At 45.4% G+C, this 13,840-nt stretch overlaps 1 protein-coding gene across 1 annotated transcript in view; it reads left to right on the forward strand.

Moving 5' to 3' along the window:
* The first annotated feature begins 1,007 nt into the window (after positions 1-1,007).
* Positions 1,008-13,840, forward strand: part of CHCHD3 (coiled-coil-helix-coiled-coil-helix domain containing 3) — a 215,245-nt gene continuing 202,412 nt past the window's right edge. The window contains exons 1-2 of the mRNA XM_079993093.1: positions 1,008-1,165; positions 10,448-10,550. Of these exons, the coding sequence (XP_079849219.1) occupies positions 1,082-1,165; positions 10,448-10,550 (187 nt within the window). The 5' untranslated portion in view covers positions 1,008-1,081. The remainder of the gene's footprint in view (positions 1,166-10,447; positions 10,551-13,840) is intronic.

Consider the following 13,840-nt stretch of genomic DNA (forward strand, 5'->3'; position numbering starts at 1 on the left):
TTGGACCGATATCTAAATAATAAGGCTCTGATCTCGCATATTTTGGCAGGGGCCCTAATCGCAATGGCAATTTGGGAAGACTTCTGATCTCAATTATCTAGACTTAGCAATTTGAGCTTTTGGCTCAGGGGAGGCAGGTATTATTATTATTATTATTATTATTATTATTATTATTATTTATATGCTGCCTCCTTCCCTGACATGTGCCTTACAGCTAAAATAGAAACAACTAAAAGCCTAGGGAGGAGGGTGGGGTGGGGGAGAGTAATCCTTAAAAAACCAAAACCCAATTAATAAGGTACCACGAGTGATAGGATTCAGTACAGTCCAAGGGTATATTTTTTATATAAATTATATTTTTTCGGGGGGGGGAATTGCGTGATTGTTTTGATTTAGATTGCAGAACCCATTGAAATTATAGACCACACATCCATTTCCTGATTGTATTCTTTATTATTGTATTGTGTTATTACATACACAAAATTTTCACTAGGAAACTGCATTAGTTGTACCATACTTCCTTGTTGACAGTTTACTGACAGCTTCAAACCGTTTCCTATTCAATTCCTTCTCCCCCCCGCAACCTGCTTTGCCGCTATTAAAATTCAGTTAAGGACGTAGAATAAAAGAGCAAATAAAAGCAGCAGCTACATCTGAAGGCTTGAACTACACAGCCCACAATCCATTGCGGCTCCCGCGCGTGATTTGCGGCCTGACTCTCAGGCAGACTCCCTTTTACCCAGCCTGCCTTGCGAACAGGCCCCTTTGCCCCAGGGCATCCTGGGAATTGAAGTCTCCCCTTCTCTGCTCCCACAAGTTCTGTCAGGAGCCCACGAGTCGGAAAAAACTTTCCACCCGGCCTGGTCAACACGCCGGGGCGGGCTGTTGCCCCGGGTAACCAGCTCCTGAGCCAACGGGAGCCCGGCGCGCTGTGGGCGGTGGGCGGGCCTGGAGGGGCGGCGGTCCAATCGCGCGTCGGTGGGCGTGGCGCGGGTCTCCTCGGGCACCTTGTCCCGTCTTCTGCTTCTTTGCGGCCTAGTCGGCGCTCGAGTGCGCGACCCTCGCCGGCAGCCGGGTCGTGATGGGCGGCGGAGGCAGCGCCCCGCGGAGGGTCACCTTCGAGGCGGACGAGAATGACAACATCACGGTGGTGAAGGGCGTCCGGGTGAGAGAGAGAGAGAGAGAGAGAGGGAAGGAGGGAGGGAGGGAGGGAGGGAAGAGGACAGGCCGACCTTGCAGGGCTGTCGTGCTGCTGCCTTGACCTCCTCAGCTGCTGTTGCTGCTCATTTACTACGTCTCTTAATTTTTTGTGAATTTTTTTTTTATTAGTTTTCAATTGCAATAATCCAATAATAGCCTCATTATAACAATGCCATACTGCAATACAATTAGCAATACCCATCATTCAGTAATGGGACGCAGGTGGCGCTGTGGGTTAAAGCCTCAGCGCCTAGGGCTTGCCGATCGAAAGGTCGGCGGTTCGAATCCCTGCGGCGGGGTGCGCTCCCGCTGCTCGGTCCCAGCGCCTGCCAACCTAGCAGTTCGAAAGCACCTCCGGGTGCAAGTAGATAAATAGGGACTGCTTACCAGCGGGAAGGTAAACGGCGTTTCCGTGTGCGGCTCTGGCTCTGGCTCTGGCTCTGGCCAGAGCAGCGATGTCACGCTGGCCACGTGACCCGGAAGTGTCTCCGGACAGCGCTGGCCCCTGGCCTCTTAAGTGAGATGGGCGCACAACCCCAGAGTCTGTCAAGACTGGCCCGTACGGGCAGGGGTACCTTTACCTTTACCTTTAACAATGCCATATTGCAATACAATTAGCAATACCCATCATTCAGTAAAGGGTAAAGGGACCCCTGACCATTAGGTCCAGTCACGAACGACTCTGGGGTTGCGGCGCTCATCTCGCTTTACTGGCCGAGGGAGCCGGCGTTCAGCTTCCGGGTCATGTGGCCAGCATGACTAAGCCGCTTCTGGCGAACCAGAGCAGCGCACGGAAACGCCGCTTACCTTCCCGCTGGAGTGGTACCTATTTATCTACTTGCACTTTGACGTGCTTTCAAGCTGCTAGGTTGGCAGGAGCAGGGACCGAGCAACGGGAGCTCAAACCGCCAACCTTCTGATTGGCAAGTCCTAGGCTCTGTGGTTTAACCCACAGCGCCACCCGCGTCCCGTCCATCATTCAGTATCCATCATCAAATTATATAATTTAGGTCCTGTCCCCCCGCCCCTGCATGCTAGAATGGATGGTTTGGTGATTTTGTTTATTTCCATGTTCCAAAATATATATTTTCTTAAAAATAATCTTTATTTCATATTGAAAAAATTGCAACGAAAACAAACGTTAAACATTACACCCACATCTTCGAAAAAGTTTTACAAAAAGAGCAAAAATATAAAAAGAAAACAAAATTCATAAAAAGACAAACAGAAAAAAATGATCATGTACACAAAGTTATTCAAAGGATACAAACAGTAGTTGGATTTTTCGATACTCCCAAGTTCTAAAATCTTACTAATTTCAATTACACTCTAGTCAAGGTAACAAATCCCTTATACAACAACTGCAGTATTAACGACTTCCATTCGTACTGGCACATTAAATGATTTATAAAACTACAAGTGAGACACTCAAACTATATCCTTGTTCTTCCTGTGTGTGGCCGTTATTCTGTCCATGGTGTTTCTTCCTGTCCTTTTAAAATGTTATGTCTTATCTGTTCCCGGCTGCTGCTGTTCTCCATCATGCCTTGGGCGGAGCTAATATCCCATTGATGTTTCAAAAATTCTCCATTGCTCCGCCCTGTGCTTTGTGCGTCTCTTATCTTTTGGTCTTGCAAGGGTCTCTGGGGAAAGCATTCAAATCTGGCATTGTAGTTTCCCATCTGGCTCTGTACTTTCTCACGAGTTTTATTTAGTTATTGTAAGCCACCTCGAGCATGGTTTATGGCTATGGAAAGGTGGCGTGCAAATGACACAGGATCCATCTGTTGCAGAGGCATGATTACAGCTAATGACTCGTCTGGGGCTCCTGTTCTTCTGAGTTGACGAGGCCCTTTTGTCTGGTGGCACCTGGAGGTGCCTCATGGGACTGTAGCATTGCAGAGTGGGAAGGGACCATGAGGGTCATCCATTCTGACCTCCTGCGATGCAGGAATCTTAACGAAAGCATCCGCTACAGATGGCCACCTGACGGTTGCTTTATAAACCTCTCAAGGTGTAGAAAGTTTGCAGTCTCTCACGCGAGTCTGTTCCACTGCTGAACAGCTCTTGCCACCCAAAAGTTCTTCCTAATGTTGAGTTGGAATCTCCTTTCTTGTCATCTTTCCGAGCACAATTCAAAGTGTTGGTGCTGACCTTTAAAGCCCAAAAAGGCCTCAGTCCAGTATATCTGAACAAGCGTCTCCACCCCCATCGTTCAGCCCGGACACTTAGGTCTAGCTCTGAGGGCCTTCTGACGGTTCCCTCACTGCAAGAAGCCAAGTTACAGGGAACCAGGCAGAGGGCCCTCCCAACAGATGTCAAAGAGAACAACAACTACCAGACTTTTAGAAGACATCTGAAGGCAGCCCTGTTTAGGGAAGCTTTTAATGTTTGATGTATTACAGTATTTTAATATTTTTTTGGAAGCCGGCCAGAGTGGCTGGGGAAGCCAAGCCAGATGGGCGGGTTATAAATAAGAAAATATTATTATTATTATTATCATCTGAATCCACTGGTCTGGGTCCTCGCTTCCGTAGCAGCAGAAAACAAGCTTGCTCCATCTTCCATGCGGCAGCCCCTGAGATATTTGAAGATAACTATCATCTCTTCGTCTCCTCTTTTCCAGGCTCAGCATACCCAACTCCCTCAATTGTTCCTCATAAGACTGCGTTTCCAGACCCTTCATTATATTGCTCCTTCTCCTCTGCACAGGTCCCAGCTTGTCAATATCCTTAAACTGTGGCACCCAGAACTGTACACAATACTTCAAGTGTGGTCTGACCAAGGCAGAATAGAGCAGTGCTATTACTTCCCTTAGTGAGGAAGAAGAGTGGCTGCAAACATCTCAGTCTGCTGGATGTGAGGTCCCTGTCCTTTGCAGTTTACACAACTGCTGTGGCTGGGAGGGCCACAGCAAGCTGCCCTATTGTTGTTATTATTATTAGGAATATATTTTATGAGGAAAGGTTGCAACATTTGAGGCTAATAATAATAATAATAATTTATTATTTATACCCCGCCCATCTGGCTGAGTTTCCCCAGCCACTCTGGGTGGCTTCCAATCAAGTGTTAAAAACAATACAGCATTAAATATTAAAAACTTCCCTAAACAGGGCTGCCTTCAGATGTCTTAAATATAAGATAGCTTCTTATTTCCTTCACATCTGAAGGGAGGGTGTTCCACAGGGCGGGCACTACTACTGAGAAGGCCCTCTGTCTGGTTCCCTGTAACCTCACTTCTCACAGGGAGGGAACCGCCAGAATGCCCTCGGCGCTGGATCTCAGTGTCCGGGCTGAATGATGGGGGTGGAGACGCTCCTTCAGGGATACTGGACCAAGGCCATTTAGGGCTTTAAAGGTCAGCACCAACACTTTGAATTGTGCTCGGAAACATACTGGGAGCCAATGCACATCTCTTAGGACTGGTGTTATGTGGTCCCAGCGGCCATTCCCAATGACCAGTCTAGCTGCCACATTCTGGATTAATTGCAGTTTCCGGGTCACCTTCAAAGATAGCCCCATGTAGAGCGCATGGCAGTAGTCCAAGCAGGAGATAAGGACAAAAGGGTGGAGAGAAGGGCGTGGTAGAGGTGGCATTATGGAACGGAATGGAAAATGAAACCGCCAATATCCTGATGATGCCATAACACAAATCTGTGGTGCAACTGCATTTTGGGGTACTGTGCACGGTTCTGGTCTCTCCCACAACACCACACTGACTCTTGGATGACTTTGAAAGAGGGTTGGACAGATTCACAGAGGATGAAAAAGCTTTCAATGGCTACGTGCCGGGATGGATATTATCTGCCTTTATTGTTGGAGGCTGTATGCCTCTTCATGTGTGGCTCATGGGCTGGCTGTTCCTCACCTCTGCACTATGCCAATGAGAGGCCCAGGCGACAGTAGAAAGAAGCAATTCCTGCCGCTTCTAGCTCACTTCTTTACTTAGATTCTCTTTTTATTGGTGACACAGTGGTCTGAATTGGGCTAGCTGCATTGCCCAGAGACTGCGCAACCACAGTACTGGAGAGTGAAAACCTTCAGTGAGTAATCTGAGGAAATGGTATCCTGCCACTCCCTCTGTTTACTCATTCCTTTGCCCTCTCTAGGCAGCCAGAATGGGACCAGCACCAACTGCTACAGTTTTAAGAGAGAAATCACAGATGTGAGCAAGTGGGTGGCACCTCTGCTTGTTCTCTCTTTTTGGATAGTGCAGAAGGAAACCACGGCCAGTGCCTGTAGATAGCACTCCCAATTGCTTCACCACCCATAGAGCTAGGTCACAGGTGAGGGAGTCGAGGTCCGAGCTTCTCCTTGCAGGAGGTGATAAGATTAATCTCCTGAAAAGTTTTGCATGCTGTTTTCTGCTGTTACAGTTCAAGCTGCTTTTCAAGGCACAAGAACAGGCCAGGCCAAATATTTTCCTCTGCACGTGGACCTTTTGCCTGAACCTTTATTTTAAGTTGAGCTCGTGCAGTCCAGGTGCATAGTGCTCATTGGTAAATCTTGCCGTTATGCACATGGATAATTTCAGTTTATGATGCCCAAGGAAACATTCACTCAGGCATGTGTACCTTGTTAGGTTCTTGCCTGCTCAGAGAGACTGGCCAGTTGTTCTAGGCTATGGTAAAATACTCTCAGAGTGGGCAGTTCTGCCCTACTGCCTTGAAGAAGCTATTTGTAAAACTGCTGCTTAAAAAAATAAATAAAGCTAGATTCCTAGACTTGACCACCTGGTCTCCCATATTCAGGTGATCCAGTGGGTAGTGGTAGCAACTTAACTGCTTTAACTTCTGCATGGTAGTGATTTCCTTGTCCAATCTCAAATCTGGAAAGAAAATGCCTTGGTTATTCTAGTGGGAGACCTGTGAGCATAAGACCTGCTGTATCAGGCCATTGGCCAGTCTTGTCCAGCATCCTTTCCCCACTATGGCCAACTAGATGTCTATGGGAAGCACGAAAGCAGCACCTGAGTGCAACATTTTACCTGCTTGTGACTCCCAGCAACAGATGTTCAGAGGCTAATAGCCATTGATACCTCCTATGCCAGGAGATTATTAACATGGGCACTTTGCCTCTGCCTATCTTGCTTTCTACACCACTGACCCTGGTATCCATCAGAATAGCCTGGCAGGGTTGGATAGATGATATCACATTTCAGTATTTCTGCTCCTTTGCGTCAAATCTGCAGGGGGTTTCCATCCTGCTCCTCTGACTTGCTGCTTTCTCTTCTTCTTTAACCTTCTTGGTTTTTCTGTTTTAACCTTGCCCTTTCTGCTCTATTCCAGGGTACACAACTCTCTCATTACTTAAATATTTTAAAAAGCATGTTCTATCATTGTCACGGCAGGGGAAAATTGTGCCTGGCTTGCAGCAGGGAAATTTGTGGGCGTGAGATGAACTGAACAGGTGTCTGGCTGTTCTGGTGTGATCCTCTTCAATACAGTGCTGCTTATGATTCAGTCTGTGATGAAACACAGGTCTTAGTGTGGTCTCGCTGAGAAACATAGCATGAAGAAAACTTAAAGGTGTCTAGCTTGTGTTAATGTTACTGCAAGGAATGACGGAACACATCTTCTAGTCTTGAACTGCATAAACTTTCAACAAAGGCTGTGATTCTGTACATACTTACCTAAGTGTAACGCCCACTCAGTGCAGTGGGAGAACTTCTGAGTAAACATGCATAGGATTGCAAGGTAAGCCTGCAGTCAGGCACATTGTTAGTTGGAGGCAAGTGCCCTGGAACTAGTTTATTTTCTAATTAAGCACAATGGTTTGTGCAAGACTACACAGTTGCTTGATGGTAAACCATACTGAACGCACCAGGTCTTCTCTTAGTGAGCTTGCAACAGATCAGGACGCAGGTGGCGCTGTGGGTTAAAGCCTCAGCGCCTAGAACTTGCCGATCGAAAGGTCGGCGGTTCGAATCCCTGCGGCGGGGTGCGCTCCCGCTGCTCGGTCCCAGCGCCTGCCAACCTAGCAGTTCGAAAGCACCTCCGGGTGCAAGTAGATAAATAGGGACCGCTTACCAGCGGGAAGGTAAACGGCGTTTCCGTGTGCGGCTCTGGCTCGCCAGAGCAGCGATGTCACGCTGGCCACGTGACCCGGAAGTGTCTCCGGACAGCGCTGGCCCCTGGCCTCTTAAGTGAGATAATAATAATAATAATAATAATAATAATAATAATAATAATAATTTATTATTTATACCCCGCCCATCTGGCTGAGTTTCCCCAGCCACTCTGGGCGCACAACCCCAGAGTCTGTCAAGACTGGCCCGTACGGGCAGGGGTACCTTTACCTTTACCTTTACACAGTTGCTTGATGGTAAACCATACTGAACGCACCAGGTCTTCTCTTAGTGAGCTTGCAACAGATCAGGCTACATATGGTTTGAGGACGGCAGTTTTCAAAGCTAGGAAGTACAGTTATACCTTGGTTGTCGGAACGCCTTGATACTCGTACGTTTTGGCTCCCAAACAATCGAAACACGGAAGTGAGTGTTTTGGTTTTCAAACTTTTTTTGGAAGCCAAACGTCAGGCAGGGCTTCTGTGGCTTCTGATTGGCTGCAGGAGCTTCCTGCAGCCAATCAGAAACTGTGCTTTGGTTTCCGAACGTTTTGAAAGTCGAATGGACTTTCAGAACGGATTCCGCTTGACTTCCAAGTTATGACTGTAATAGCTAAAGGTTGTTATGATGGAGCAGCATGCTTGTCAGTAGGGTAATTTTTACTCAGTTCCGAACGACTCCTCCCTGGCACCTAGCCAGAGTTTGAATTTGAGTTGTAAAGCACCATAGGTTTGAGGAGGGTGGGATTTTGTGTGTGTGTGTTTTGTCCATTTGTCTCCTCCTGGCTGTTGGAGCAGTTTTAATCTACAGTGGTACCTCGGGTTAAGTACTTAATTCGTTCCAGAGGTCCGTTCTTAACATGAAACTGTTCTTAACCTGAAGCACCACTTTAGCTAATGGGGCCTCCTGTTGCTGCCGCACCGCTGGAGGTAATATTTCTGGGTTAGCGGAGTCTGTAACCTATAGCGTATGTAACCTGAAGCGTATGTAACATGAGGTACCACTGTACTTTATTGTAATGGATTGTATCTTGAATGGTTTGTTGTGAGGCCCCTTAGAGAACAATCTCGTGGAAGCATGGGATACAGATATTTTCAATAAACACAGACAATAATGAACCCTGGTATTAGAGCTTCTAATGCCCACCTTCCAGTGTTTTGTTTCCTTACCTTGTCATGTCCCTGTACTCATATTTTCCTTTTGTCTCAACGACTCCTATCCTTTCCTCAAAGAAACCTAGCGAAGGGCCTCTCTGTGCCATGGAACCTGGGGGGTCATCGTTTCTGAAGCTTATGTAAAAGCTCTTACCAACAGCACTTCAAAAGAAAAATGAAAGGCGAATGATGAAACAGGGAAATATTGGGGTGGCACCCGAGGAAGAGTTTGTTCCTTCTGTCTCTTTGATTTCCTCACACTTCTCCTGGCCCCTGCTTTCCGTTAGTCTCTGCCAACTATTCTTTTATTCCTCCTCCTCCCTTTGTTCGTTCACCTGTAAACAGGCACGCTTGTGTCCCTGTGACACTAACGCAGTTTGAAGTCCTATTTCCTCAAGAAACTGTAGAATTGATACTGGATAGCACCCGGATACCCATTGCTGCAGCAGCGTGTTAATTTACCAAGTAGACAAGGAAGCCTTGCCTAGGGGATTGTGTGCATTAATGTTTGCCTTTGGGAATTTAACATTTACACATACATTTACTTTATTTATTTATTTACCTTTTGTTGGTGAAAATATTTGTATACCGCTATTCATTTATTTTTTTTAAATGCCAAAGCGGTTTGCAACAATGGAACATAAAACCATATTAAAAAAAACCATATAAAAAGTTAAAATCAGATGACGGTTATGGAAAGATGTACAGTGGTGCCCCGCAAGACGAACGCCTCGCAAGACGGAAAATCCGCTAGACGAAAGGGTTTTCCGTTTTGGAGGCGCTTCGCAAAACGAATTTCCCTATGGGCTTGCTTCGCAAGACGAAAATGTCTTGCGAGTTCCTGCGGGGTTTTTCCCCTTTCCCCGCCCTTTTCCTAAGCCCTAAGCCGCTTATCAGCTGATCCGCTGATCAGCCGCTTATCAGCTGCTCCGCTAAAAGCCACTAAACCGCTAATAGTGCTAATCCGCTAAGCTGCCAATGGGCTTGCTTCGCAAGATGAAAAAACCGCTATACGAAGAGCCTCACAGAACGGATTAATTTCGTCTTGCGAGGCACCACTGTATTCTTAATGGCCTGCATAGGCAAGCTAATATATCCTGTTAGTCCATGAAACTGATATTTCTGCAGCACAATGGAACTCTCTGCCTTAGTTTGGCACATGCATCCCAGTTCTAACCACACTTGTATAGCAGCCCCAATGATTTATAATGTATTTACTTACGCTGAAGTTTTTCTAGGATTGCAGCCTCTAGGTAGTAGCTGCAAAAGCATGCTGTAGTCAGAGACCAGGGTTCAAATACCTACTCAGCCATGAAGCTCCCTGGGTGACCTTGGGCCAATGATCTCGCACTCAGCCTAACCTACACCACAGAGTTGTTGTGATGATAAAATGGTGAGGAGGAGAAGAATCATGTATACTACCTTGAGCTTCCTTGGAAGAAAATGTGGTATATAAATGTAATTGATGTTGTTGATGAAGATGATGTATTTTTTGCATAGTGAAGATTCAAGGCAGAGGGCCTTCTCAGTAGTGGCACCTGCCCTGTGGAACACCCTCCCACCAGATGTCAAAGAGAAGAACAACTACCAGACTTTTAGAAGACATCTGAAGGCAGCCCTGTTTAGGGAAGCTTTCAATGTTTAATAGATTATTGTATTTTAATATTCTGTTGGAAGCCGCCCAGAGTGGCTGGGGAAACCCAGCCAGATGGGCGGGGTATAAATAATAAATTATTATTATTATTATTATTATTATTATTATTAAGGGTGTTTTTAACTCAGATAGGCTGGGGCAAATGTATTTCTAGGACTGCCAAAGTGTTCTTGTTAGTTGCGTTAAAAAAGTGTTTATCAGATTTTGATACCTAAAAGAATGTGTTTTCTGTTGCTCAGAGCTAATACAAAATGGGGGGTGAGAAAGTACATTATACCTGGAGCTAGAACCAAAGATAGTGTGGGAAATACATATTTTGATAAGCCAACTTATGATGTTTTTGTGTGTTTCTTTGCTCCAATGTCTCCTCAGCTGTCTGAAAATGTCATAGAGCGTATGAAGGACCCTTCTTCAGCAAGTGGGAGGTCTCAGAAATCGGGCTCTGGTGGTCATGGCTTGATTGGAGGCACTTCAGGTATGTGCACACTTCTGGCTATAAGAGATAAGAATCAAAATGTAGCTCTGAAATTATTTTAGTAAACCCTGAAGTCTTTTTGCAGAGCTGGTTCCAATCATTCATTTGCCTTCTTTCGACTTTTTGCAAGAGCAGGATGGATTTTTTTACGGTGCTTTTGTTTTTAAGCACCCTACTGAGTTTCTCCCTTGTTGCTTTCCTTTTCAGTTGAACGCAAAGACGGTTTGCTCTCTGCTATACTTTCACCTTAAGACATACTTTGGAGATCTGACTTTGCAACTTATGCATTAGTAGATGATATGTCTGCTTTAACTCTGGGAGCCGTGAGGTTCCTTAAAAGATACTCAGCAGAATGTGCACCTGGAAGTTAAGTTGCATGCGCATAGTTTGATCTGTGGGACTACCATGGAAGCAGACTTCCTGTGCCCTCAGTAGATGAAGATTTTCCCGTTAGAAATTGCCTAGATTTTCATAGTGCTAATTAGCTGACTCCCATAATATACCACCGTCTTCCTCATTTCCAGAGCTGTATTGAAACTTTTAAAAACGAGTTTCATCCCCACATCAGAAAAGGGGACAAATGTATGTTTGGAATCATAGAATTGTAGAGTTAGAAAGGAACATGAGGGTCTTCTAGACCAGGGATGTCCAACAGGTCACTCGCAATCTACTGGTCGATCCCTGCGTGGTTTTGGTCCCTCCCAAAGCTAAGCAACTTATGCTTCCCAAACCCCCTAAAAACGGGCATTTCCCCCTCTCTAAAAAAGCCCAACAGCTTTGTCCTGAAGCCCAATAAAACGGGGCTTTCCCCCTCCCTAAAAAAAGTTGAAGAACTTTTACCTGAACCCCAATAAAACAGGGGTAGATCACTGCTAGCTTTTAATTCTGTGAGTAGATCGCAGTCTCTTGGAAGTTGCCCACCCCTGATCTAGTCCAACCCCCTTGCAATGCAGGAATCTTATACCCAGTGTGGGGCTCAAACCCACGACCTTGAGATTAAGAGTGTCCTGCTCTACCGACTGAGCTATATTCACAAATGGTACTTAGGAAGGGCCAGTGATGCTGGCAGAATTGGGTTAGGGGTAACTGGTGGGTACATCTGTCTCTCACCCTGAAGTTTGATGCAAGCTAGTCTCATCTTGTAGTACAGAGAACGGCTGTATCCCATTTTTAAGAGATGTTCATAGGCGTCGTTAAACAAGGCCATTGCAAGTTATCAAAATATTTGAAGGCCCCCTCCTCCCATACTCTAGAGTATTTCTATCCTACAATTGTGCTTGCCAATGTAAGATGCATCTATTGATCTCAAGTTGGGCAGAAATTAAGTTACAACCATAATAAAGAAATCTCTAGCCTGCTTCTTGCAAACATCGTCTTTCAGTTATTTGAGTAACTTTAAACATACTGAAATATTTAACAAGCACAAAATCTTTAAAGTACATCTGTCATTCTTTCCTAGGGCTGTGTGATGACAAGTAATTCGATCAGTCTAGTTTGAGTGCGTTTCTTGAATGCATGTGCTAAAAGCAGCGCTTAGTCATAATAGACAAATTTAATGGCTTAATTAGTTTTTTTTAACACTACTGGATTCCTGAAAAGTCAGTGTATTATTTAAGGAGGAAGGCACAAAAAGGTTATGAAAAAGGAAAAGCGTTAAGGTTGCTGTCTTTACAATGTGGGATCCGTTTTCAGTGTCTGCTTTCTCTGTTGTGGCTTTTCATTGAAGGATCAGTTGTTGCCATTTCCCTTTCTCCGTTGTGAAGAGCTTTCCATTTGTGGCTCTTAAAGAGACTGGCAATTTTGAACATTTAGCTGGGTGGCATGCTTTCTATATGGGAAGTTAGGTTAGGCTGAGAGTTGTGACTGGCCCATTGGCATCCAGCGAGCTTCATGGGCGAGCCTGGATTTGAACACAGGTCTGGTTCACCAGAAGCGGCTTAGTCATGCTGGCCACATGACCTGGAAGTTGTACGCCGGCTCCCTTGGCCAATAAAGCGAGATGAGCGCCGCAACCCCAGAGTCGGTCACGACTGGACCTAATGATCAGGGGTGCCTTTACCTTTAACTATGGAGTCACAAAATTAAAAGACGCCTGCTTCTTGGGAGAAAAGCGATGACAAACCTAGACAGCATCTTAAAAAGCAGAGACATCATCTTGCCGACAAAGGTCCGTATAGTTCAAGCTATGGTTTTCCTAGTAGTGATGTATGGAAGTAAGAGCTGGACCATAAAAAAGGCTGATGGCTGAAGAATTGATGCTTTTGAATAAAGCGAGATGAGCGGCGCAACCCCAGAGTCGGTCACGACTGGACCAAATGGTAGGGGTACCTTTACCTTTACCTTTACCTCCATGGATTGTACCACTACAGCACATTGACTGTCTCAATTGCACACATGCAAGTTCTCTTGGTAGGTGAGTTTTGCCTGCTCCCAAAATCTTGCAGCTGGCTGGACATAGGGTGTGAAAGTATAGTTGCCACCTACAATGAATGACTGGCTTTTGACATTTGGAGCTATTTGATCTTCATAGCGTGTATTTATAGCACACTGCATTCTAGATTGTGTGAGTGTATCTCAGGGTGGCTAATCCTGCCTGTGACTGTAGGGTAGACTGCATAGCTTTCGGTCTATCATAGTGCTGTGATCTTCTGTTCCTCATTGTTGGTCCTCCGATGCCACCTGTGACATTTCACACAATGTGCCGCAGGCTGGTGTGATTTCGAGAATAAGCCTCTCCATTCTCAAGGGGTACTTCTGTGATTTTTGCATATGAAGGTTTTTGGGTGGGGGCAAAGTGGGGAGGAGAAGTAAAATGAATTTTGTAAGTACTTTTTAGTGAAATATTCAGGAACTAATCGCAATAATGATAAATGTATATTAAGAAAGATAACAGCTGTTATTTCAGCCAGCTTGAAGTAAAAGGGGTGCCACACTTCAGTTGCATGTCACATTTTAATTACCTTGAGATTATTTTTTGAGATGAAGTTGCTATGTAATGATTCCGAGTAATAATTCACAGAGCCTAACTTGATGGCCAAGAAGGGCAGAACACATAAATGTATGAACATGTTGAATATCTGCTGCTGCTGCACAGTGATATGGACTCATTTTGATATGAAAGCCATATTAGTTCTTGTGGTCCTTGAATGAGCAGATGAGGCGAAGGTACACGGATACCATCAAGAGAGATAAGTTTAATTTCGCCCGCGGCCACTTAGGTTTGCATATAATGGACTTGGCTCTGATAAATTGTGCAAAAGTTTTCCTTGTGATCGTGCATACAAATTGAG

Source organism: Podarcis cretensis, assembly GCF_951804945.1.
Source record: "Podarcis cretensis genome assembly, chromosome: 10".
Lineage (NCBI taxonomy): Eukaryota > Metazoa > Chordata > Lepidosauria > Squamata > Lacertidae > Podarcis > Podarcis cretensis.